This window comes from Danio aesculapii, chromosome 1, assembly GCF_903798145.1.
Source record: "Danio aesculapii chromosome 1, fDanAes4.1, whole genome shotgun sequence".
NCBI classification, from domain to species: domain Eukaryota; kingdom Metazoa; phylum Chordata; class Actinopteri; order Cypriniformes; family Danionidae; genus Danio; species Danio aesculapii.
Genome location: NC_079435.1, coordinates 43571662 through 43597889, shown reverse-complemented (window position 1 = coordinate 43597889; position 26228 = coordinate 43571662). Strand labels below are relative to the sequence as shown.

The 26228-nt window shown below is 38.3% G+C and overlaps 1 protein-coding gene across 1 annotated transcript in view; it reads left to right on the top strand.

Annotated features, from left to right (window-relative positions):
* The first annotated feature begins 700 nt into the window (after nt 1-700).
* fat1a (FAT atypical cadherin 1a) overlaps nt 701-26228 on the top strand; it is a 142355-nt gene continuing 116827 nt past the window's right edge. Inside the window, 2 exon segments of the mRNA XM_056460918.1 lie at nt 701-811; nt 3078-6361. Of these exon segments, the coding sequence (XP_056316893.1) occupies nt 3103-6361 (3259 nt within the window). The 5' untranslated portion in view covers nt 701-811; nt 3078-3102.

Sequence of the window (26228 nt, the reverse complement as noted above, 5' to 3'; positions counted from 1 at the left end):
GGAGCTGTCACTGGGGCAGTACCTTTTAAAAAGGTTCATATTTGTACCCAAAGAGTCCACAGTGGTACCTCAAATGTGCATTTTAGTGTCCAAATGTACCTAAAAAGTACCTTTGAGGTATTATTATGGACTCTTCAGGTACAAATATGTATCTTTTGAAAAGGTACTGACCCAGTGACAGCTCCTGTACCTTTATTTCTGAGAGTGTGTAAGAACTGTTAAAGATTCTTTTGGGAACCAAATTGTTATTTTCCCCATGATATTGCTGTGAAACCCCATTTTACGAATCTTTATTTTTTTTTTATGTGTATGGCATAAAAACACAAATTTTTGACCAAGTGCATGTAACCATTCGTTTGTAAAAGCTGACACGTGAGCATTTTTTACTGTCAATTTGATACCGAGTTGCAATTACATAGTACCTAATAGGTAATGTGACGAGTAGGGTTTTTTATCATAGAACTCACAGCTGTGGAGATCATCTCTCTCCTTTGTTTCAAAAAACGAATGATGCAGCATATTTCTTCATTAGAGGCACAGGTTTGGCACATAAAATAAAACATCAAAGACTTCTCTCGTCCCACTGTGAGGGGAGAGCGACGGCTGTTTCATCTTCATGCCAATAGGAAGTAGATCCGTGCGCTGTGCGGAGAGATACAAACGGCGCTTTGTATGTGTGTGTGTGCGTATGTGTGGAACGGAGAGTTCAGTGAGCAGAGAGCGCGGTTGAGAGTGTCGGTACCATGCAGAGATTTGGAACTTACAAACTTCATGAAAAGCCACCAAACAAAGGACGTTAATACTGGAATCGGTATGTACTATTTTAGACGTCTTTACTTTGCGCGAGGACTTTGTAGAAGTGTTCTGGAGTTGTGCTATTTTCAGAAATGCGTAAAACTTTCAGTCTGCTCGCGGTGTAGTATAGTGGAAATAGGGCAACTTTGAAGTTGACCGTAGCATGACAGAGCGTTGGCATACTCGAAGTGTATAGTTTGAGTTGAATTGTTTAAGATAAGCGGTCCAAACTGGTCAGCTAATTGTTTTCAATGGGAACCGTTCTTACATCTGGCCAGCGCATGGGGCATCAGTGTGGCGACGTGAAATGAATAGGAACTGACGGACTGGGGGGATGGGGATACACTTTAACAACGGAGCTGAAACCCTTCTTTTGTTACTTTGGTATTTTGTTTCCTTTCCAAACGCTAAATTGCCTTACATTAAACAAAAGTCCCAGTGAAAGCATACAAATCCCATTTTTTATGTGTTTACAGCAAATAGGCTTTATAGTGTCTCTGAAAAAGTTCGGACAGAGATATTTCATTTCTGTAATAAACGTCAGCGATTGTGTTTTTACATGCTCGAGGGCACCAAAAGTCCAGAGAAAAATTTGAAGCGTGAAGTCATCTGCTGTATGAACGTTTTTACAGATAACCGAATAGTTACATTAATATATTTCAACACTCATACAATGTTCTATAATGTACGCCTGTCCGCGAATAATAGTTTAATGCAAGAAGGAAAAGAAAAAAAATGATAAAACAATCAAGAAATTTGTGCTGAAAGATTTCTATATTTGTTTAAAATGGTTAGTCATTCAAACGGCACTTTCCTTTTGTGCAGCATATCAAAAAACAATACTACACAACACTGTAAAACCAAACAGTCAACTTTATCACATGAATTGAGTGTAGTTAACTCAAAATTTACTGAAAGTTAATTCCACTCAATTGAAAAAAGTTTTGAACTCAGCGTTGAAGGTAATGAGTTAATTACCTCAATATTACTTCAACTTAAATGGAGTAAGTTCACATTTAATATAGATTAGTTTTTTAAAACTCAAATAGTTTGTTGCAATCGGTTTCCTCAAACGGTTTGAGTTGCTTTAACTTATTGAGTTTTAAAGTACTCGGTTGGTTTGAGTTCTCTTCAGTTATTGGGGGTTACTGTGTTCAAATTTCTTTGTTTTTCAAATGGATTAAGTTCACAGTACTCATTAGGATTAGTTTTTGAACTTAAATGGTTTGTTGCAATCAGTTTCCTCAAATGGTTTGAGTTACCTTAAATTTTTGGGTTTTACAGTGTGTAAATATTTCTGACAACTATAACAAAGATGTTTTTTTTTACCACTAATGCATAGCCTGTAATTTGAATAAATAACAATCTCTTATGTTTATCATTCCATCAGTGAGTACCGGTAGATCATAGTAATGATGAAAAAAGTATTTTTCATTAAAGGGCTAGTTCACTCCAAACATTTACTTACTCACTATTTACTCACCCTTAAGTGTTTCCAAACCTTTATGCGTTTATTTATTCTGTACAATAAACAGTTTTTTCTACGCAAAATATATTTTAAAGAAAGCTAAAATTCATGTAGCATGGACCTCCATAGTAGGAAAAACAAATATGGAAGTCGATGGTTGCAGGTTTTCAGCTTTCTTCAAAATATCTCTCTTTGTGTTCAACAGAAGGAATATACTCAAACATGTTTTGAACAAGTGAAGGGTGATTTTTATTTTTGGGTGAGCTATCTCTTTAAATAAAGGTTTTAATTTTCATCCACATACCTTTATTGTTTTCCTTCTTATGAACATATCATTGAATACTTCCCTCTTTATGTTTATTGTGTTGTAGATAGCTGAAGAAGATATATAGCAGGAGGCAGTGAGAATAATATATAATTTATTCAGGAAGCAGTGGAATGAGACTTTATATACACAAAAGGCTATTCCATTCTCACAACAATTCATCATCTGGTTTATCATCTGTCATGGTGTCTATGGTGAAGTTGAAAACAGAGACAAATAGTCAGTGCCAGCGGATGATGCTGATGCACTAATCATATTTGTTTTTTGAGTAACGATGTGCCATAAATATTAAAAAATGGTCGGTTTCTTATGTGTTGTCATAACTGTATCTTGATGCAGGCAATGAATAACTTCTAATGTTTAAATGTAAAGCTGTTTAAGTATAAAATTTTTAGATTAAAGGCCCAAACCATGTGAACTCATCCAAAAATTAGATGGTTTAAATTGAAGTTTTATAATACCTTAACGTTTTTCTTTTATTTTTCACAGTTTCAGAGAGGAGTGCGCTGCAAACATGCAGAACCACATGACTTCATTGCTGTTGGTTCTGCTGCTCCTGTGCGGCTGCACTGGGAACCAAAGCCTCGACACTGCGCCCATCCCTCTGTTTACCCAGTCTGTTTACAATGCTACCATTTACGAGAACTCTGCTGCTAAGACCTATGTGGAAAGTCCTGTCAAAATGGGAATCTACATCACAGATCCGACCTGGGAAATACGGTACAAAATTGTGTCAGGAGACAATGAGAACTTGTTCAAAGCTGAGGACTATCATTTGGGAGACTTTAGTTTTTTGAGAATAAGGACCAAAGGAGGTAGCAGTGCAATTCTTAACCGGGAGGTCAGAGACCACTATATTCTCACAGTCAAAGCCATGGAAAAGAATTCAAATGCTGAGGCTCGAACACGAGTCAGAATTCAGGTACTGGACACAAATGACCTTCGACCACTGTTCTCCCCAACTGCTTATAGCATATCTTTACCTGAAAACACAGCTATTCGCACAAGTGTAGCCAAGGTGATGGCAACAGATGCCGATATTGGTACAAATGGAGAGTACTACTACAGCTTCAGAGAATGGACAGACATGTTTTCTGTCCACCCCACGAGTGGCGTAGTTACTCTTACCGGAAAGCTAGACTACTCTGAGACAAAGCAGTACGAATTGGAGATTTTAGCTGTAGACCGAGGCATGAAGCTGTATGGTAGCAGTGGATTTAGCAGCATGGCAAAGTTAACGGTACGAGTGGACCAGGCCAACGAGCATGCACCAGTCATCACTGCTGTAACCCTAGCAGCCTCAGACACGGACAAGGATCCTACTTATGCTGTCGTAACTGTCGAAGACAATGACCAAGGTGCTAATGGTGAGATAGCATCTCTCAGTGTGGTTGCGGGCGACCCTCTTCAACAGTTTAAAGCCATGCGGACAAGTCCAGGAAGTAAGGAATATCAGATCAAAGCAGTTAAGCAGGTTGACTGGGATAGTCAGCCCTTTGGATATAACCTAACACTGCAAGCCAAAGACAAAGGAAATCCACCCCAGTTTTCATCCGCAAAGGTCATCCATGTCATGTCTCCCCACTTTAAAGTAGGGCCCCCTAAATTCATTCAAGCTGTTTACAGAGTCAATGTGAGTGAATTCGCACCACTGCACACACCTGTTGTAATGGTAACAGCTGTGCCAAAGTATCCCCAACTTAAATATGCATTTAGACACAGATTGGATAAAAATCATTTTGCCATTAATCCAGATTCAGGCTTGATCACAACAGCTGTGCCTCTTCACGCAGACTCTGTGAACAAGTATGAACTAGAAGTTGTGACCAGTGACAAAAAGGCAGTCACAAAAGTCATCATTGATGTGATTGATGTGAACAACAATGGTCCAGAATTCAAACAGACATCATATAAAGCTAGTCTTGATGAAAATATGCCAACAGGTACAAGTGTACTAACTGTAAAAGCTACTGATTTAGACAGTGGGGAGAATGGTTATGTTACTTACAGCATAGCAAATGTGAATTCCCAGCCATTTGTCATTGACTACTTCTCGGGTGTCATTAGTAGTTCTGAGACTCTGGATTATGAACTGATGCCGAGGATTTATACCTTGAAAGTGCGGGCATCAGACTGGGGTTCCCCTTATCGTCGTGAGGTGGAAACTCAAGTTACCGTCATGCTTAACAACTTGAATGACAACAAACCACTTTTTGAGAACGTGGATTGTGATGCAACTGTGCCAAGAGACCATGGTGTGGGTGAGCAGATCACAACAGTGTCTGCTATTGATGCTGATGAGTTGCAGTTGGTGAGGTACAGAATTAAATCGGGGAATGACTTGAATGTTTTTGAAATGAATCCAAGCTCAGGTGTGCTATCTTTGAAGCAGACTTTGAGTGAGGGCGAGGCAGCAAAAGTGTCTTATCACAGTCTGCAGATCATAGCCAGTGATGGAGAACATGAAACTCAGCCCATGTTTTTGAACATTACTGTCGTTACGGCACACAAACCAGTCCAAGTGAAATGTGTTGATACTGGAGTTGCCAGCATGCTGGCTGAAAAACTCCTGCAAGGAAGCAAGGCCCATACCCAAAGCGAACCTGAAGACCACTTTCAAGACTTCCACTCTGTGAACCGCGTTGCACCCCAGTTTGCAGATACTTTTCCAAGTGTGATTGAAGTCAAAGAAGATCTACCTGTTGGGGCCAGGATTGTCCATCTTAGTGCCTCAGATTCTGACAGTGGTTTTAATGGAAAACTGGTTTACGTTATCTCTGGAGGTGATGCTGAGAGTCGTTTTATCATTGACATGGACAGCGGATGGCTCAAAGTGTTCGCTCCTCTTGATCGAGAAACAACTGATCACTATACATTGAACATTACCGTGTATGACCTTGGAATACCCCAGAAGTCATCTTCACGTCTTCTTGATGTAAAGATATTGGATGCTAATGACAACAGCCCACAGTTTTTAAAGGAAATGTACTCTGTGGAAATCAGTGAGAGCACCACTGTTGGAACAGAGGTGATTCAAGTTGAAGCAAAAGATAAAGATCTTGGGGACAATGGTGTGGTCAGATACTCAATATTGGCAGACACAGATCAATTTGCTATTGATACAGAAACTGGCATTGTTACAGTGAAGAAACCTCTAGATCGTGAGGTGCAAGCCATTTTTGTGCTGAAAATTGCAGCTCGTGACCAGGCTGCTGCAGAGCCTCAACTTGTTTCAACAGTGTTGCTAAAAATCACACTAGAGGATGGAAATGACAACCCTCCAAAATTTATTCCACCCAACTATCATGTGAGAGTACGTGAGGATCTACCCATCGGTACTGTTATAATGTGGCTGGAGGCTCATGACCCTGATGTTGGGCCATCTAGCCAGGTACGATACAGCCTCATTGACAGTGGAGATGGTAAATTTGAAGTAGACAAATTGAGTGGTGCCGTACGAATCGTACAGAATCTGGATTACGAGAAAAAGCAAGTGTACAGTCTCACAGCAAGGGCAAAAGACAAAGGGAAACCAATATCTCTGTCCTCGAGCTGCCACATTGAGGTGGAGGTTGTGGACGTGAACGAGAATCTATACAGGCCATTGTTCCCATCATTTGTGGATAAGGGATTTATCAAAGAGGATGTGCCCATCGGAACGTCTGTGATGAAAATCACAGCACAGGATGAGGATAAAGGAAGAGATGGAGAAATCCGTTATTCCATTCGGGATGGATCAGGCCTAGGGATCTTTACAATTGACGAAGAAACTGGTAAGTTCTCTTCTCTTCCCTTTAATCCATTCATGACTGGGGTGGAGTAGCGGGGGATGTTTTGTCTGGTCATGAATTATTCAAGAAACAAATATCCTATGCATGAAGGTGGCCGGTGATATGAATGGTGAAACTGTGGAAGGACTTGCCACATTAGGGTGCCCAGAAGTAGCGATTCATAGTATTTTGTATGGCATCAGTAGGATGCTTGCACAGGTTGGTGGTAGCAGTTGGATGTCTTTGAGAGAGCTGATGAAGAGCATCCTGATTCCTTTCATTTTTCCGCCGGAGGAGAGAGAATTGATGGCAGGAACAGATGGAGCAGCTGTCTCTCGGACCTGCTGTAGACATTCCACACTAGTTGCCGTGGTATTAAGAGGATTGCTCACCCTCCCCCTACTTCCGTGCACACATATTTTTCTATGTGATTCTTTTTTTCTGTTTATGTTTTTTTTTAAATATGCAAATCAAGCTATTTCTCTTTTGTAGATTATTATGTTATGTAGGCCACAGGGTACTTATTGTGTATTAATACGAGCTAGTAAGAGTCAGAGAATGGTGCATTTTAAAGCAAGCATATTTCTGTGGCAAAAGTCAACATCTGGCCTCATTATCTTTATACAAAGAATGTATTAATACCTCTCTCAGCTGCCCTGACCACTCAAAGCACCTGTGCCAAAAGCTTAAAATAAGCAGCCTGGAATTTCAACAGTCTTTGACACTGAGCGACCATTGGCCACCCACTAAAAACAAATGAATGCATAAAATATACCCAAAGCTCACAAAAATGTAGTTTTTTTATTGATTGATGAGTTTTTACACTGAACACATTACATTAATTTTAATGCATAAACATGTTTGTTGCATGCATGCAATCAAATTTAAGACACCCTAATAAAAATATATCTTTAAAGTTAGTCATCATGGTGGGTGGAAACATGTTAATAGGTAATAGTACTGTTAGTTGTGTCAGGTAGCCAGGCATATCTTCCTAAGAAAGTAAATTAGCATTATCTCCTCTAAATTGCTTTTGGGAAATCTTGCTTTCTTGGGTGGTAAATTTAGCATGACAGGATGTGCTGGCATAGGGTTGTCCCCCCAACAAGACCATCTGTTTGCCATTGTGCCTGCCCAGTCTTATAGAGATTGGGCTGTGCTACGGTTCCAATGGATGGAAGCTTGCTTGAAGTTGTTTCCAAGTTGATTTGGGTATAGAAGGTAGTTAACTGGTGTCTTGAGAGGCAAATTAGGAAAAAAGGACCTGATTGGGTTAGACACTGCCATAGTCAACAATTCTGAATATAAAATTCTTTGCAGGGTGAAGTATTGGTTCAATGCTCAAAGGGAGATTTGGACTGGTTAAGATAGCCTGCACATTAAAAGTTTCGACATTCATTCATCTTCATTCATGTCAGCAAAATTAACTAAATAAATAAAAATCATTCTGTTGAGTTGTATGGCTGCATAATCTAATATAGTAGGGCTGAGCGATTAATCAAAAAGTAATCGTTTTAGACATTTAGAACCTATGATCGATCAAATTTTCCAGGACATTTTTTTTCAATTTTTTCCCCACGTCACATGACCCTGCTCTGATCTCTGGTCAAGTAGGACGATGGACTCATTCTCGAGCCTTACTTTGCACTACATTGACAATGAGGCCAGAGATGCATTTAGATGGCATTTAAAACTTGTCAGTGAACCATGAGGGCAAAAAAATTTAATAAATAAATAAAATGATTGTTCATTAATCGTGATCGAGTTAAAATGTTCAATTATTGAAAATAATAATATATTACCACATAACATTATGGTAACTGAATACTGTCAATTGAAACTCCACTAGAGATTAGGGTCACCAGGAGTCTCTGACCTTCTCCCCCACTCTCTGACCCCCAATTTGATCTATCTGCTCTGGCGGCTATGCCATTGTCTTTTTCAGTGTCCCATTGTTAAGAATCATAGCCAGGGCTGGTAGCAAAGCAAATATGCCTAAGGTAACAGCAGCTCTCATGGGAATGGAAAGATTAGAAGAGGGATGGGTAGGAGGTGTTCAGGTTTGAGGTCACTACATGTGGGATGGATATCATGTTTCAAGCACGGAATCAATCCTTACACTGAGACTGGAGAGTTGTAATAAAGAGTAATTTGTTGTTCTGCTCTAAATGGGGATTTTGAGAATGAGAGGTCAGCGTTGCTGGAGGCCCTGGGCACTTCTTTTGTCATGTTTTATGAGAATAAAGATCAAAAGAAAATGAAGATTGAGACACATCTGGGCTAGATTTGGTGCTTTAAAGTATATCTTCCATGTCTTTTGTTATTTACCCATTTTATCCTGTACTTCTGCAGACCCCACAGGGGGGCAAGGAATGTGCAAATGAAAATGTTTTCCATCTTTCATTTTTACCTCCTATTTTGTTTGCTTCAACATGTTTGACTCCAGTATGTTCGATTTGTAGGAATGTCAGGCTTCAGTCATTTGCATCCTGTCTTCCCATGTATGTATTTTTGTTTGTCTGAGAGGAGTGAAAGCTACCCACAATAACCTCAGTTCTGGGAAATGTAGTATGATTTATACTCTTACTGACACAAAGAAACTTCACTGCAACTAGGGCTGGGCGATTTGGCCTAAAATCAAAAATTCGATTAATTGAAGATTTTAACTTGATTAATTATCTAACTTGAGCAATTATTTTATTTATTTATTAATTTTTTTGCCCTCATAGTTCACTGATAAGTTTTATAGTCAGTTTCCACTGAATGGTACGGTACCATATGGGTCAGTACAGGTCACCTTTATCAGGCTTGCGTTTCCACTGACAAAAGGTTACCAAAGGTACTCTTTTGGTGGGCGTGGTGTACGACAGGAAGTTTCAGTCGATGTCATTCTTGCTCGTGGAAATATCTACATTAAAATAATACTACACACAGCATACGTTTAGTTCTTATTTGGGTTCAAAACAACATGCAGCATATAGCCCAAAGCTTCATCAGCACATGTAACCTCTTGTAAAGTAATTCTATTCTTCCGAGTTCATCGTAGTCCAAAAGGTGATGATAATAGTTAGGGTTAGTTTTTTCATGTTTTAGGTGGCTGAAAGAATCATTTGCTCCTTTGTTTTTTCGGGCTTTTCCTTTTTTCACATGTCACTCTCGCGTTTGTCCGTGTTCTGAAAGGATCGCATGTCACAAGCACTTCAATATCCTCCTAGGGCTTGAGTGTCCACACACGTGAACAGCACATTTTAGCTCTTAAGTGGCTATTTTAAGTGGTTATTATATACTTTCAATGTTTTATATTTTGTTACAGACATGCAGTGTCATCCTGCAACTGTTTTGCAGCATGTGAAATGTCCCAACCCCTATATTTAATTGTCCAAAATGGGAAAAAATTTTGTTTTTACTTTCTGATAGTCAAAGCAAGTAAAAAACAAACAAATCGATGTTAAATATGCATTAAAAAACAGTCAGGAAAAAGTGTTTAACGTAAATTCGGACCACGAGTCCACATATATGGACATAATTTTTCTCTAAAAGCACATGTTATCAAAAGATTTTTATTCTAATAAGGTTCCAATAAGCCCAAATAGCAAAGAGACATAAAAAATGCATGTAAAAAACACCTTGGGCCTAATAAGGGTAAATCACATGTTGTGCTAGGTACGCTTTGCAAAGGGTACTCAAAATGTGGTACAATACGGTTCGCTTTTAGGTACCTTTTGACAGTGAAAAAAGCCATAAAAGCATACTGTACTGTTCCGTACCACTCAGTGGAAATGGGCCATTATATGCCGTCTAAAGGCATCTCTGGTGCAGCTATCAATCATTGTCAATGCAAAGTAAAACCTGGTTTATACTTCTTTGTCGAGTGATCGTCATAACCCATGGTGCATGCCTTGTGCGTTGCCGTGCATTCATACTTGTGCGTGCTGTTTGTGCTGCAATAACACTTCCGAAATGCTAGCTGGCAGATTTTTATGTTCCTCTGTGTCGAGTTTTCTTCTCTGGTGTATTCTTTTTTCTGAAATGTACAAGTAGCCAAAACTCGCTCATTCAGAGGTGGGAACCAGCGGATGTGCTGCAACTTAAATCATAAGGTAAACACAAAACAAAAGTTTCCATCTGGAGCTCCTCTACAGGACTCGACACTTGTAAACACTCGCTCCAACGGGTTCGTGCGGACCTCACCCCCGCACACTCGTCAGCGCGACCAAGCCGACAAATGACAAAGGTTGTGCTATGCGTCGTTTCAACGTCTAATTAAATTTTTCAAGACGGCGAGGGCTATGCGACAGCACAGGCTGCGCCGGAGCATACGCGTGCACGTATAAATCAGCCTTAAGGCTCAAGAATGAGTTCATCTTCCTACGATCAGATGTGACTGCAAAGTGGCCTCAGAAGTAAAAATCAGCCACAACATTTAACAGATCGGGGTCACGTGACACGTAGCGAAAATAATTGAAAAAAATAGTCCTGGAAAATTTGATCGATTATAGGTTCTAAATGTCGATTTTGATGACTTTTCGATTAACCGCCCAGCCCTAACTGCAACACTATTAGTTTGCTTCAAAATCGCCTGAATTATTACTTGAGTTTGTCAATCTTTTTTTGTCTCAGTAGTCAATTGCAAAGCTAGATCTGCGTGTAGAGTATGTCTGTAGAACCTCCTGCTGTGTTTACATATGTGATTTTCACAAACACGTCAAGAGTGGAGGGCTATGTTGGGCTCTGGTGAGACCTCAAACCAGACAAATTTTGCCGTGTGTGTTTGTCAAGATCACACACACACACGCACATATATACAAGCACAGATTCTTGAGTCACTGAGGTATGCCGCTGAATTGATTGATGTCACCAGAGCTGCGCAAAGAATCTAGTGCCTTTATTTAATAAACCTCTTGTGGTAAATGGGAATGCGAAAAAGTGGAGAGCAAAGTCACGGGTCAAGGATCTTAGACTGATATTTATAAAATGAAATGCTAAGAACAAAGTCTTATAAATAGACGCTTGCTGATGCCAGTTTTTCTCGAGGGTTACTTGCAGTGTCTTTCAAAGTCAGCTTGGATTCAGCTATCAATAATTATTAAATAAGCTTTATTGTCCTCTGTCTTTTTATTTATTTATTTTTATTTAAATGCACAATAGGTAATGTTTCTGTTTCATCAAAATATCCAAAAACACTAGAAAAGTGTATATTTTTTTATATATTTCACTGACTTATGTAATTATATTATCCCAAATGTTTTGAAGAATGTTCAAATCCAGAGAATTAAGGAATTTCAATTAGACATCAGACACACTGTAGATTTCGTGACATTTCTCTTGTCTCTATAGCAGTCTCGATTGTTTCAGCAGTCTTGAAAATGAGCTGAAATATTAAGGTCAATGACATTGTATGAACATTTAGGTTTAACTTTTCATTTTAGTTCTGACACCAACTGCTTATTACGCAGAACTAACAATTAAATAATAAATAAAAAAAAATTCTCACTTAATTTGAATAGGAAAGTAGAAGTTACAAACAGAAAAGTATTAGGAGCAGAGAGAGGGGAAGGGTCAGCAAAGGACCTCAAGCCAGGATTTGAACTCAGGTCATTGTGAGCACCACAGTGCTATAAGTCAGCACACTTAACCACTAGGTTAGGGCTGGGCAATTTATTTTATCGCCCTCATAGTTCACTGACAAGCTTTGTACAGTAAATATGCTCGCATATTACCAGTGAGAGATTTTTGAATGACTTGATTTTAGAATAATGGGAGGAAACACACACTACTATCTACTATCTATGATTATTTATTGAACATCAACATTGAACAACTGAAATAAATCCGTGATGCCCATGCTTGTCACAGCTATCAAACCGACCAATCACAAAGCCTACGCTATGTGTCGTTGTGACGTGTAGTTACTTATTTTTGAGAGGTGTGCGGGTATGTTACTGCTCGAAGGCTGTACTGTCTTAACAGAGCGGGGTCACATGACTCCACACATGGTAGGGAATGTAATTGAAAACATCCACCTGGAAAATTTAGATAGAGTATCTACTCTATAGAGTAGACTAGGCTATTGGCGTAGACATGTAGAACCTTGTTTACCTTTTTGTCTTAATCTCAGTAGTACAGAAGTCTCAGATTCTGAGCCAATGCAAGATGTGCTTACACCCCTGTTAAAATTAGCAGGAGTCCACTTTCATTTAGAGACAAGTTCTGAGTGGCCACACAATTCGGTCATAACTGTAAGATGACAAGACTGTTTATCTTTATATACCAGTATTGCCCTCTAAGTTAATGTAGTTTGTTTCATAGTTACAATATAACTTCCACATGTATAAGCAGAATAAACACCAAATAATTGGCCAAATTGTGAACTCTATAAATAATAGATGCAACGTTCTAAAAATGTTCTAAAGATGCAAATTAAATTTACGTGCAACAGTTTAATATTGCGTACAAGATTTGCGAATAAAGCAAAATTTCCATCTGAGTCTGAGTGCACAAAATCGTCACTTCCAGATAAATTGTATAATAAATTATATTATAAATAACTTGTGCCTCAGAAGACAATAGCGACAAGCAATGAATGCACGGTGGCTTTTGGAGGCATAAGACTGTTCTTTGGGAGCGCATCCACTCAAGAGGTAATAATACCGAACCACTTTAATGAAGGACTTTGGGTAAGGCGTTTTAAAAATGACTAAACCAACATTTTAGGTATTGTGAAATGTGGTCAGACCGCTGGTTTGTCCATTAGTGCCATCCCATTTTTATCATCGCATGATCTCTTAAAACAAAATTACATTACTTTTTTGACGCACATACTGGAATTTATTTGGTAAAAATATTCCCATTGTGCACACACTTTTTTAATGCGCATTTTCAAAATTTATGCACATTTTGGCTTTCCATCAAGCATTTTTTATGTGATATTTAAAAATGTGCATACAAATAGGTGGATGGAACACACTTTAGCTATTGATGCGAAGATCGCTATCTTTTCTGTCCCAAACAATTGGGACTTGTGTATAAAAATGCATCATGGAGTTTTTTTGTGCAATTTGTTGGAATTAGGGTTTATGTGGTTTCACTCTAAACCGACTGTGTGCATATTTACACACAGAATTGGGACAGACATACTAGACATGGGCATACAGACTTACCTGCTTTAGCTAGACACCATTAGGTCACAGTGTGCCCCATAATGCTGAGCATGCAACCAACTAATCTCCCTGACTCTCTGTTGAAACATATCAGCGCATGAAGCAGTGTAAAAAGTCAAATGCCTTTTTCTCCATTGCTGTTCTCTATTGATTGATGATCAGAAAATGTAGACTGACTTGTGATATAACAATACTTTCATAAGAAACAACATTTACAAATTCTACTTAAAATGTTTGAAAGATTGATTACGCACTAGTTGGCTAGGCCAAAAGCTTTAAACTGCAAGTCTAATTGAGTTTTCATTTATGTTCCTGTTCCTTTATTTTACTACCATATCTGTTAACATCTTCCACTCTTTCAAGTCCATATGCTCTGGCAAGAATTCTCTTTGAAGTTTCACAACCTCACTATCTTTAGTACGTTTCAAAATGCATTTTTGTAATTGGCAATGGAATTAAAAAAAAAAATTAAGTTCACTTGATGCTAGCTGACTCAAAGTACTCCATACCATTAACGACTTTTGAGAGAACATATTTGGAGAATTGCATTCAGACTACAGTTGTTGAGCCATATGTTTGTGATTCACTAAACAGAAGATTTACTGATGTGTAATCAGACTACACAGGTCATGCTGTCTGTTTTTGATTCTATGAAGAAGTGGGTCATAATTCATTGGTTTGGAACTTTTACCTTAATGGTCATGCTGTGTGTTTTATAGCTTCAGTGGTGTCACAAAGTCAAACTTTGAAACACAGAAAAATGGATGCACCAAAATTAAAATTCTTGACCAAAGCTGAATAATAATAAATAAGGCTGCACTATATATCGTTTGAGCATCGATATCGCAACGTGCACATGTATATCGGTATCGCAGGATGTGCAATATTGAGTCTGACTTAAAGTTGACCAGGAGCTACAGAACACAGGTGATTTGTAGTTTAACCTTAATATGGTGAAACTTTATCATTTGCATGTGTTTTTAAGGCCTTTGACTGAACATTTCAAAAGAGTTTTTAAAATTTGGGCACAAACAAATATAATGTTGGAAAGTGTAACAAAGATGAATTTGTTATTATTATTTATATGGAATTTAACTAAATTCAAACTGAAAGCAAGATTTTACTTAACCCCATCGGAAGACAATTTTTGCTTTTAAGGAAATCTTTTGCACTATAAGCAAAACAAAGCAAAGTAAGAAGAGCATTTTTAGCATTATTATTAGATTTTAGATTAGATTAGATTCAATTTATTGTCATCACACATGTACAAGTACAAGGCAACGAAATGCAGGTATGCAGGTATATTAATATTATTACATTTCTGTACTGCTAGCCCCTCCAGAAAATAATAGAGCTATTCAAACCATCTTGTGAAACTGTATTCATATCGTAGTTTGCAATGTATATCGCAGAAAAAAAAATATCGCAATGTCAGATTTTTCCAATATCGTGCAGCCCTATTAATGAAGCACTTGGTCGAATAACAGACATGTTTTTGTCCCCAATTTTTGGTCATTTTTTCATCATTGCATAAGTTAAAAATAGTAAAAATGTGCTTTCCAAAGAAATATAATCAATTACAAAACTACAATTTAATTATTTAAACAAAATTTCTTTATAATTTACAGCACACTAGGGCTGGGCTGATTAACAATATTATATCAAATCGCGATAAAATTTCTGTCAACAACAATGACAAAGCTCTGGACTTTTTTTATTCCATATTGATCTAAGAGCCAATCACACAGCAGAATTGTTCAACGATGGGAATATAAAAGTGCGTTGATATTACAGAAGTACTGAATTTTCAGCATCAAATGTTATGCCTTTTAATTGACACTCTACTATTTGTGGCTTCAGTCATTGTTGGTATACTCTTTTTAAGTATGGAAGCATTACCAACTAATTTCGAAATATATATTGTTATCGTTCAATATGGAAAATAAGTATCGACATTATGATTTTGCCATATCACCCAGCCCTACAACACACTGTATCATCAAAACAGAATAAATTTTAAATAAATCTGTAATTAAATGTAATTTAATTCATTTATTTACAAAATACTGTTTCCATTTCATGACACTTTTAATGTTTAGTCAATTTCTCAATGAACAGATGAATTCTGCTTACTATACAAAGTCAGAGGGGGTATGACTATTGATAAAGGGAGCTGCCTTATTATTTATTTAAATATTTTTTTGGTCACAAAAATGGCTTCAAACCTACTCAGTAGATCTTGAATGTTTAATGAGTCTTTAAAAAGTTTAGAAGAAATGAATTAGTAAAATGTACAAAGCACCAGTATAAAAGTGTACATATGCTACTCTTTGTGCCATATCCCCCATGTGCCCTTCCTGTCGGGAGAAAGGTTGGCTGATTCTTTTTGATGCCAGATAACAGTGGAATGTGCTGGCGGCTTTGTCTTCCCATTCGGTTGGCCCAGGCAGGGATAAGGGGAAGGGGGTCATCTAAAAGAAAGCTATCATGAGCCAGTTTTCTCTCCTTTCCTGACTCTCCAGGCATACCTGCTGCATTTCGCCCTGGCATTCTCTTCACTTTGGCTTTTTGCTTTACCTACAAAGTGTCAAAATATTGAGCCTGTTGTTTGACTACACTCTCGTCTATGACCCATCTTGCCATCTCACCATTTTTTTCCATCTCTCAGGAGTGTGACTACCTTTTTTTCTCCACGTTTCTTTAAAGAGAGTAGATGACTGACTGACTCCGTGTAGTCTCTGCTTGAGCTGTGTTGCTGGGGCAACCGAATTCTGGAATGCAGGATCAGGAGTTGATTGTAGGGTGCTAAATGAAAAGCACACTTTCCCTTGTTAAAGCGGACTGCTGTCTCCAACTATCAGGTCCCATTTTTGGGAACTTGCACTGATGGTAACTCTTGGTAGTTTAATGTACCCTAAATAAAAGCCAGTTGAGCGAAAGCAAACTGCCTCTGCTGAAAGCAAACCAGCAACAGAGTGCTCTTGGTTTTTAGACGTGTGCGCTGCAGAACTGATGGTTTGAAGTTAAGCTCAATATTTAGATTCTTTAAGGCACAGTCCAGCACTCAGCCATGTCTATTCCCATTACAGTGGGCACACTTACTGTTCCCCGGTGATGTCACAGAATTGTATAACGAGAATCGAAGGCAAGTGACAGCAGATGTAAACACTGCGCTGGTGGATGCAGAGTGTGAAACCAAAGATGCTAACCACAGAAGCGAGACAAACTGTATGATGCATCTTCTTCCAAAATGTATCTGACTGCGCGTCAAAGTTAACTGGCATTTTAGCTTTGCACATCCTGGGACTATGAATGTCACCCCCACGCCACGGCTTTTCCTCTCAGAGGTTAGAGATGGGAAATGAAGATAAATGATTTTATTTTACTGTTGGGCTTTTGTGTTCGACAGATAATCACAGCAGCTTTCCATAAAGTGTGACAAATCATTGGATCATGGAGCAGTTAGCAAAACGGCAATGTTTTTGTTAAACTTAGCTGCGTCCCAATTGGTACACTATACACTATGCACTTATGCATTGAAATAGGACCATAGGTAGTTGGAAGATATGTGTAAAAAGCCATGCAAGTTTTTTTAGCAAGCATGTTTTTAAAAGATGTCTAATAGATGTCTAATAGACGTCTAAACAAAGCTGTCCTGGCTAAAACAAGGCTAAATTTGGGCTGTTAGTGAAAATCTAACAGACGTCTAAGAATAAGTCAAAACTAGACAAGTCATCATCAAATAAACAGAAATGAATGACTACACATATGATATAAAGTCTGTCTAATCTGTCTATTTGATGACTAGTCTAGTTTTGGGCTATTCTTAGATGTCTATTAGATTTTCACTGACAGCCCAAGTTTAGTCTTGTTTTAACCAAGCTGTCTACATTTAGATGTCTATTAGACGTCTATTAAACACAAAATTGTTTGCTGGGCTCACTCAACTCAAACTCAACATGCATCTTGATTCAGACAGGTTCATTTGATTTAAAAATGCCTTACAATATTGCAGACTTTTTCGGAACATTAGTTGCGCAGCTTTGCCCCTAGATAACGGTTAGGTATAAATTCGCATTCGTAATTATATGTAAAGGCGTAATTAGGAGCCTAGTTAAGAGTCAAACATCTGGGGTTTGAACCAAATGACTTTTCTATTCCCTGTGTTTTACTGCCTCGCCAGACTCCTCCCTGCAATATTTTAAACGCCTTTGATCCTCGCCACACAGAAACACTCCAAGGAGCGTACGTTTATAAATAGAAAAGTGAGAGGAAAAAAGAAGTGAGGCTTTCAAAATGTCAAGGCAGCACTCCATATGAAACACACACTCTCACTTCGTAGTTTTATCAGGCTTCCCAAAAGAGGAGAGAAAAGCTCTCCGGCATGAGCCGGGACGCTAATGCGGAGGGCCTAGTGATAATGCCTGTGCCGACTGTGTGTCACTGGACAGCTATTTCATGCCTCAAAAAAATGTTGTTATAACGGAGGACAGACGCTCGTTATCAGGAAGGGCTCAGAGATTGGAGTCAATTCAGGGGGGAAAGAGCATGCTTAAAGTACAAACATGATATTTAAACAAACAGGCCGTGCTCACTGCCAGGCCTCTGCAAAAACACGAGGTTTCCTGGACAATGGGATCTGTCTGGGCAAGTGTCAAAAGAAGCTTTCAGTTGGAATTAATAGGCTAAAGCGGTCAGGAAAAAACCTCCTCTTTATTCATTGACCACTTTCCCTTTTTTCGCAAGATCCTTTTTTGTTTACCAGCTGTGAATTTGTCAGCATCGCTGGTTTTTGTTTATATCTAACTGTCGTTGTTTTGCACATGTTGTGATTTTGTTCACTGTCTGCTTTTTAGATGATAAGATTAGTGCGATATGTAGAGTAGAGTATTACAGAATCATTCTGTTCCTCCTAAGTATGATTTTTCCCTCCAGCCAGATGTTGTAAGCGGGGTTTTTTTTAGTGCTCATCAGGTTGATAGTTGCTTTGTTAGTCCGGACGATATAGTACAGATGCAATGATGCATGATACGGAAATAGAGGGTTGACTCAAGAGGCTTCGTAAAGCTGTAATCACTTGTCCAGGATGCCCTGAAGATAAGATTACTTTTGTGTGCCACGGTGTTTGTTAAAGTCATCAAGCGCTCATTCTTTAATTGCTTCCTCAATCCGCTGTTTGAAGCTGATAAACTTGGCAGTGGCAGTGGCAGTTCCTTTTTTCCAACCTAGATTTTTGTTTGTTCCCAATCTAATTTGAGTATTGAATGGACTATTTCAACATAGATTTTTGTCTGTGCTCATTCAGTACCCCAAAATACTCAGAGCTGAACCATGAGTCTTTAGAGCAATTCCAGCGTTATGGATGTGACATTTGCAGTAAAATCTCAAAGCATATATTGACTAAGAAAGTACACCTAATGGCCATTTTATTAGGTTCACCTGTCCAACTGCTCGTTCTAATCAGCCAATCACATAGCAGCAACTTATTGCACTTTGGCATGTAGACATGGTCAAGACGATCTGCTGCAACAGTAACTGAAATAAGCACTCGTTACAACCGAGGTATGCAGAAGAGCATATCGGAACGCACAACATGTCGAACCTTGAGGCAGATGGGCTACAGCAGCAGAAGACCACATCGGGTGCCACTCCTGTCAGCTAAGAACAGGAAACTGAGGCTACAATTTGCACAGGCTCACCAAAATTGGACATTAGAAAATTGGAAAAACGTTGTCTGGTCTGATGAGTCTCGATTTCTGCTGCCACATTTGGGTCGGAATTTGGCATCAACAACTTGAAAGCATGGATTCATCCTGCCTTGTATCAACGGTCCAGGCTGGTGGTGGTGGTGTAATGGTGTAGGGTTTATTTTCTTGGAAAACTTTGGGTACATTAGTACCAATTGAGCATCGTGTCAACGCCACAGCCTACCTGAGTATTGTTGCTCACCTACCTGGTAGTAAGGTGTACCTAATAAAGTGTGTATATGTTAACATTATACTTAAACATTACTATTTTCCAAAATAACTAACTACAGTGTTGTGGGACCAGAAAAATATCAACCTGTAAGCACTTTTTGGATTTAAAAAAAAGGGAAATAAACTTGCGTTATGGATGTGACAAAAAAGTTAGCGAGTTTACAGTGTACAACATACTTTGTAGAAATTATGTAAATTAAACTGCACAACCCAAAAGTAATGATGCTAATCAAAAGGATAAGAGTTGGCTCACTGTAGAACAAAAATGGATTTTATTTCATTTGACATTTTTGCATTTATTAGGAAAAAGCTTTGTTATGGATGTGACAGATGTGAAATTGGCACTTGTGTGACTTTGGTAAATCAAATAAAATTGTTATTTTTGTTGAAAATGGTCTGTATACCCACATATAATTGGTTTTCTTGTTTTTGCTTTAGAAACGGAAGAACGAACAAACGGTTTGTTTGTGCCAAATTTGAACCTTCTCACGAACATAAAAAATATATTTTTAAAATATTTATTTTTGTTTTCGTCACATTTTGTTCCTACACACAAAATAAAAATGCCATAAAACCAAAATGAATAAACATCTTTAAATTTGTTCTCTGTGTGGGCGGGAATTTTACACGCCCCCTCTCAGATGATTGGTCAACCAAACATCAAACAGTGCCGTCATCAGCTGTTTCTCAGTTTTGCAGCGTTTCCTTTCAATAACTAGAAAATTGAAAGATTTTTGGAATATTATGATAATTATTTTGGTCATGATAATGCATTACAGTCTTTTCTCTGTAGTTGTTTATCTTATGTAATTTATTAATACATTAGTGTGTATCTTTTGGATATTATTCTGAAATGCAGGATATACTGGCAAGTTAAAAGCGCTGTTGTTTCAATGATTACAAGACCTCTGCGTAAACCATATGCTGGAATAGTTGGCAGTTCATTCCGCTGTGGCGACCTCTGAAACCAAAAGAAACTGAATGAATGAATGTTGGCTGGACAAACAGAAATCTGAAATTCTAGCCCAAATTGGAAACAAAACTAAAATTCTGCTAATTAGCCTAGATAAAATTAATGAGTTTATGATGTAATAAAAAGATTCATCTGTAGCACAAGTATTCTTCATGGCTTGCATCACATCATCAAGCAAATCTGCGTCCCTGAAGTTAAAGTGAAGTGGGGTAGAGCCCTTTCAAAACCACAGGAAAAAAAACTCTGGGAACCGAGAGCATGATATGATTAAAGTTGGGAAAGAGGAGAGGGAGGGTGTGATGGGAGCTTAGCCGAGGGTTCCCTTATAATACTCTTGGTTCTGACACCGGAATCTCAACTATTTCTCTGGAGTCTCAGGGAAGAAAAAGAGCGAAAAAAAGAGTGAGGTGAAGAGAAAAATCGCTGAGAAAGTTTATGTAAGCATGTGAGCAGGAGGCCTAAGAAGGTAGAGGAATGCAGGAGCTCGGCAAACAGAATTAACCAAGCCAGTTCAAAGAGGAACGGACCGTTTTTTAAAGTGCAGACCAGGGGAATACACGTCCCAAGCTGCCCTAGCTTATCCCTCTGCTTGCACCACCTCCACTGCTTATGTGAGGCCTTGTAGAGTCACTCTCTGAAGGTCAGAGAATTACTCACAGCTAGTCAGGCTTTGGTGATGTGCGCAACAGTTCTGTGAACGTCAAGTGCATTTTCTGAAGTCTTCTGCTTTATTACGCATTCGCAAACCCAAAAAAGATAGTATTGACTGTTGTCTGAAGGCAACTTGTCTCTTTCTGAAAATGAGCACTGGGGATAAACAGGGGTTTATATTTCATAATCCTCTATTTGACAACCATGGTAATCTGTTTCTGGCTTTCTAATTTGGTGCAATTGCCAGTTTTGTGTATGCAGTTTCCAACTAAAGCTGTGCCATGTTTGTAAAAGGAAGGAATAAGGATGACTTGTTGATGTATATGAGTGTTTCTTCAGCTATGGGCATTGTTGGCCCTGTTTAGGTTTAGAAAGTACGTTATACTTTTGAAACAATCTTCACATTCTTTCTAGCTTAGTTTGTTCTCTAACAGTGGATTGGCATGCATATCACATGATAATATTACTTATTAAATATTAAAAGATTTCTAAAAACAAAAACCTATGTATAGGGAAATCTTTATTGTTTTATAGTTTGATTTCAAGGTGCTTTCTGACTGCATTCTAGTAGACATTAAAACTATTTTTGCTCTGGTTTCTCAGAGTGAAGGACATCATTGATATTATGGTAAATTATAGTATAATGTTGAGGTGAATTTGTTCACATAATACCAGTAGATGCCAGAACAGTTGCATAAACAACTTAGACTAGTCTTGAAGTTAAACCTGATTTATACTTTTACGACAAGTAATCGCCGTACCACACAGCGCCTACCTTGCACGTAGCTGAGGCCATTTATATTTCTGTGTTTTTTACGTATATTGTTCTGGCAATAACACTTCCGAAATATTAGTAGCCAGTGAGGTTTCTATGTTCCACTGTGTCAGCGGTGTTTTGAGTTTACGTCGGAAATGCATGTGATGCTACTGTGTAAGTAACTCTAAGTCACACTCATTCAGGAGAGAAAGACGCAGGAACTAGCAAAACATTCAACAAATTTAATCATAAAGTAAACAGCAATCGTCGTTCTCCTCCACAAAACTTGACTCACATTAAACACTTGCGTCACCAGCCTCGCACTGCTCCAACAGCTCTCGATCCAGCCCACACTTGTCGACCAATCACAGATCTTTCTTTCTGTGATATTTTTTGAGAGTTGCTTGTCAGGTTTTGCGTCAGATTACGGCGAAGTGTATGTGACTGTGCAAAGGCTACGCCAAGCTTATCACATCCACTTGATGCAGATCTTTTTTTTCTTCAAGACTGGCCCCATATATATGTGTATTAGTGTTGTCACAATACTGGAGTTTCGATACCAATCTATACTGAAATTTTAAAAACGTTCATTTCCTGCCAACATTGAAGAGCTGTTGAGCGCGTTCTTAAACCCTGTTGATTTGCCATTGTGTTTATGTACTCAATAGAAATGACTGTGATTTGGTTCTGAACTTAATCAGTTCACTGCACTTCACCACTGTTCCCCGAGTGCAAATACAAATACAGATACAGGGACACTGTAGCATTTCAAAGTCGAAAATGTCTCTCATATGTCAGCTCATAGGCAGACCAGCTGACGTTTGTGACTTTAACACACACTTGTGTCTCTGTATCTAAGAACAATGTTATTTTGACGTCCAATAAGGATGTGAAATGAAGTTGATATTTGGTTGATTTTAGGTTGTGTTGGAAAGTGACCAAAATCCAACGTCGAGCTAACACCTTTAACCAACGTCATATTGATGTCAAATACTGACATTTATTCATCAGGTATTCCAACCAAAATCCAACATCTGATCATACTGACCAAGTCATATTGGTAACATCCACACAATGTATACTCAATACTCAATATAATTCTACTCAATACTATAATAATGTCCACACAACTTCAAGCTGTAACATCATTAGACATTGATATTTTATTGTTTTCAGGTTGCATTAAAAAAGTAACCCAAATGCAATGTATGTCCGACTTTGGACATTGATGTCAGCCTGACGTTGGGTTCTGACGTCAAGCCGTTTTTCATTTCCAAACAAAATGCAACGTCCCACAATGTTGGGAGACAACGTCAATCTGACGTCATGTTAGGGCAACATTCGTCATTCAGAACCTATAATCGATAGAATTTTTCAGGTCAAAATTTTTTTTTTATTATTTCCCTACTGTGTGTGGGGTCATGTGACCCCACTCTGTTAAGGCTAAATTATAATAAATACCTTTGCATACCTGCACACTCTCAAAAAAATTTACTTGCACGTCACAATGACACATTTCACAAGCTTTGTGATTGGTCGGTTTGGTAGCGGTGATGATGGTGGGCGGCGCAGAGCACCTCGTTTTAGGCAATGTGTGTTTTAAATTCAGTTGTTCAGCGTTGATGTACAAAAAATACTCATAGATAGTAGATAGTGTGTGTTTCCTTCAATTATTTAAAAATTTATTTAAAATATGTGAGCACATTTACATTACAAAACCTGTCAGTGAACTATGAGGGCAACAAAATAAAATAAATAAAATAATCGTTCATTAATCGTAATTGAATTAAAAATGTTCAATTAATTGAGATTTTGATTTTAGGCCAAATTGCCCAGCACTACGTCATGTTGATGTCCTGTGCCTGCTGGGTACTCTGTAAAATACAGTGAACAGATGACCTTCACGGCCAATCAAAGGAGTTTTTGTTGAGCACTTAAACGCTCCTCAGTGTGTAAATGTTAGCAGGAAAGGAAGTTTTTAAAGTAATTAGTATCGAAGTTCCAGTACTGTGACAACACTAATGTGTATATGTTTTAAATGATTTGATTTTGCCAGTTTTGCCTTTATTGTGATAGTAGATACTGAGATCAAGTGAAATTGGAGAGAGAGATTTGGAAATTCTGGACTCAAGAAAGTCAGGACTCAAATGTTGCTTACTGACCACTAGACTATTGGCGCAGACAGACAAAGATTATAAAGTCATTTACAAAAAGGTTACTTACTTAGTTATTCCCAGGGCCGTTTATATCCAAGTTGATTTAGCCGCACCATGTTTGTGTTTCGTAACACCTAATATTTATGAGGTAGGTCATTAGGCCAACGCTTAACCCCCAACCTGGAGGACCAGGACATACACACATACACTACGGACAATTTAGCTTACCCTATTCACCTAGCGCATGTCTTTAGACTTGTGGGGGAAACCAAACCCACACAAACACAGAGAGAACATGCAAACTACACAGAAATGCCAACTGACCCAGCCGGGGATTGAACCAGTGATCTTCCTTCTTGCTGTGAGGCGACATCGCTACCCACTGCTCCACCGTACTGCCTGTACAAAAAGGTTGATTGCTTCAACTTGAGTCAAAAAAAGGAAGACCGATTACCCCTTAGATAACTTATAGTCGTTCAGGAGTTCTTAAGACAAACTCATAACATGGTGGCTGTTTGTGCAACTGGTGGCCACAGAACTCAACACTGCACAGAGACCTTCCCTCTGACCCTCATTTTTGGGGAGAAACATTATAAGAGACAATGGAGCATAGAGGCTGTGCTATTCCCCAATCCACTTAACATTCCCATCATTATGGCCCTTGATGCTCTCAACCAGGACCAACTTTAACATGTCAAGTCAAGATCAGAAACCCTTCATGCTTGTTAACTCAGCGTTTGGAGTGTAGTCATGGCCATCTCATGATCTAATCAGTCACCGGGGATGTCGAATCAGTCTGAGAATGAAATGAGCTTCCTTTCTGTCTGTGTTTGCACGCTTGGATATGCACACACACACCTACGTGCAAGGTCAGCCATGTTGAGCCAGTGCGATCGCTTCTCATTGTTCGTCGGGGCATTCATGTAGCTGTGAAATATCTCGCTTCAGGGTGAAGAAATGAACAGACGAGGCAGCCAGAGAAAAAGACCCGCTGTATTTCTGTCATCATATTCTGTAGCTTCAGGGCAGGTTTCGCAACTTCCTCAACCACAGTTGATTCAAAGGTGTGGCAGAATACCTGTGTAGCAACGTTCATACACTGAGTGAATCATTACATTTACAGACTTTAAGGGCTGTGCTTAGATATGGAATTTCCAAAATCTTTTGTTAAATGGAAGCACTTTTTGTTAGTTGTGTTGTTAAAGGACTCATCTTTGGGTATATATGTGCAAAGTTCTTGGTGTTCTGATGCTGAGGATTATACCAGCAGTTGTCCTACATTGATGAAGATTGCCTGAAGCCCCCCCCACCCACTTTCTCCCCCCTTTTTTAAAACAATAGCTTCTTCTCAGTCAGGGTTGGTAATTGGAAGGACTCGTGTTTATGAATCAGAATCCTGTTGGAATGTTTATTGTTAGGTAAATGTTCTTACATGTTATTTAGGTCTAATCCACTCAAGCAGCTCCTAGAAGATCGTGAGATCAACTGTTAATAAATTAAAGTCTAATTAGGCTAAGTAAAAGTTCAATTTTTTTATAATAAAACTTAAATTAGACAGTTATGTCTCCTATAATTAAAATAAAATTATTTGTTTGATTGTATATAATAGGGCTGCATAATGTTGGAAAAATCTGATATTGTGATTTTTTTTTTTTTTCTGAGATATGAGTATGGTTATACAAAGTAGCATAATAGCTCTATTAATGGTTTTCTGTGCAGCCTAAAAGTATTTAGGTATATCATTTATTAATAATTTGCTTTGTCTCGTTTATACACAGTAAAACCCAAAAAGTACAGGCAACTAAAACCATTTGAGGAAACTGATTGCAACAAACCATTTAAGTTAAAAAAAACTATTCCTAATGACTACTGTCAACTTAATCCATTTGAGTAAATGAAGCAATTTGAGCAAAGTAAAACCTAATACATGAAGAGAACTCAAACCAGCTGAGTACTGTAAAACTCAATAAGTTAAGGCAACTCAAACCGTTTGAGGAAACTGAATGCAACAAACCATTTGAGTTAAAAAACTAATCTATAGTACTGTGAACTTAATTTGAGTTGAAGTAATGGGGTGTTTAATTAACTCATTACCTTCAACACTGAGTTCAAAACTCTTTTCAAATGAGTAGAATTAACTTTCAGTACATTTTGGGTTAACTACACTCAATTCAGTTGATAAAGTTGACTGTTGG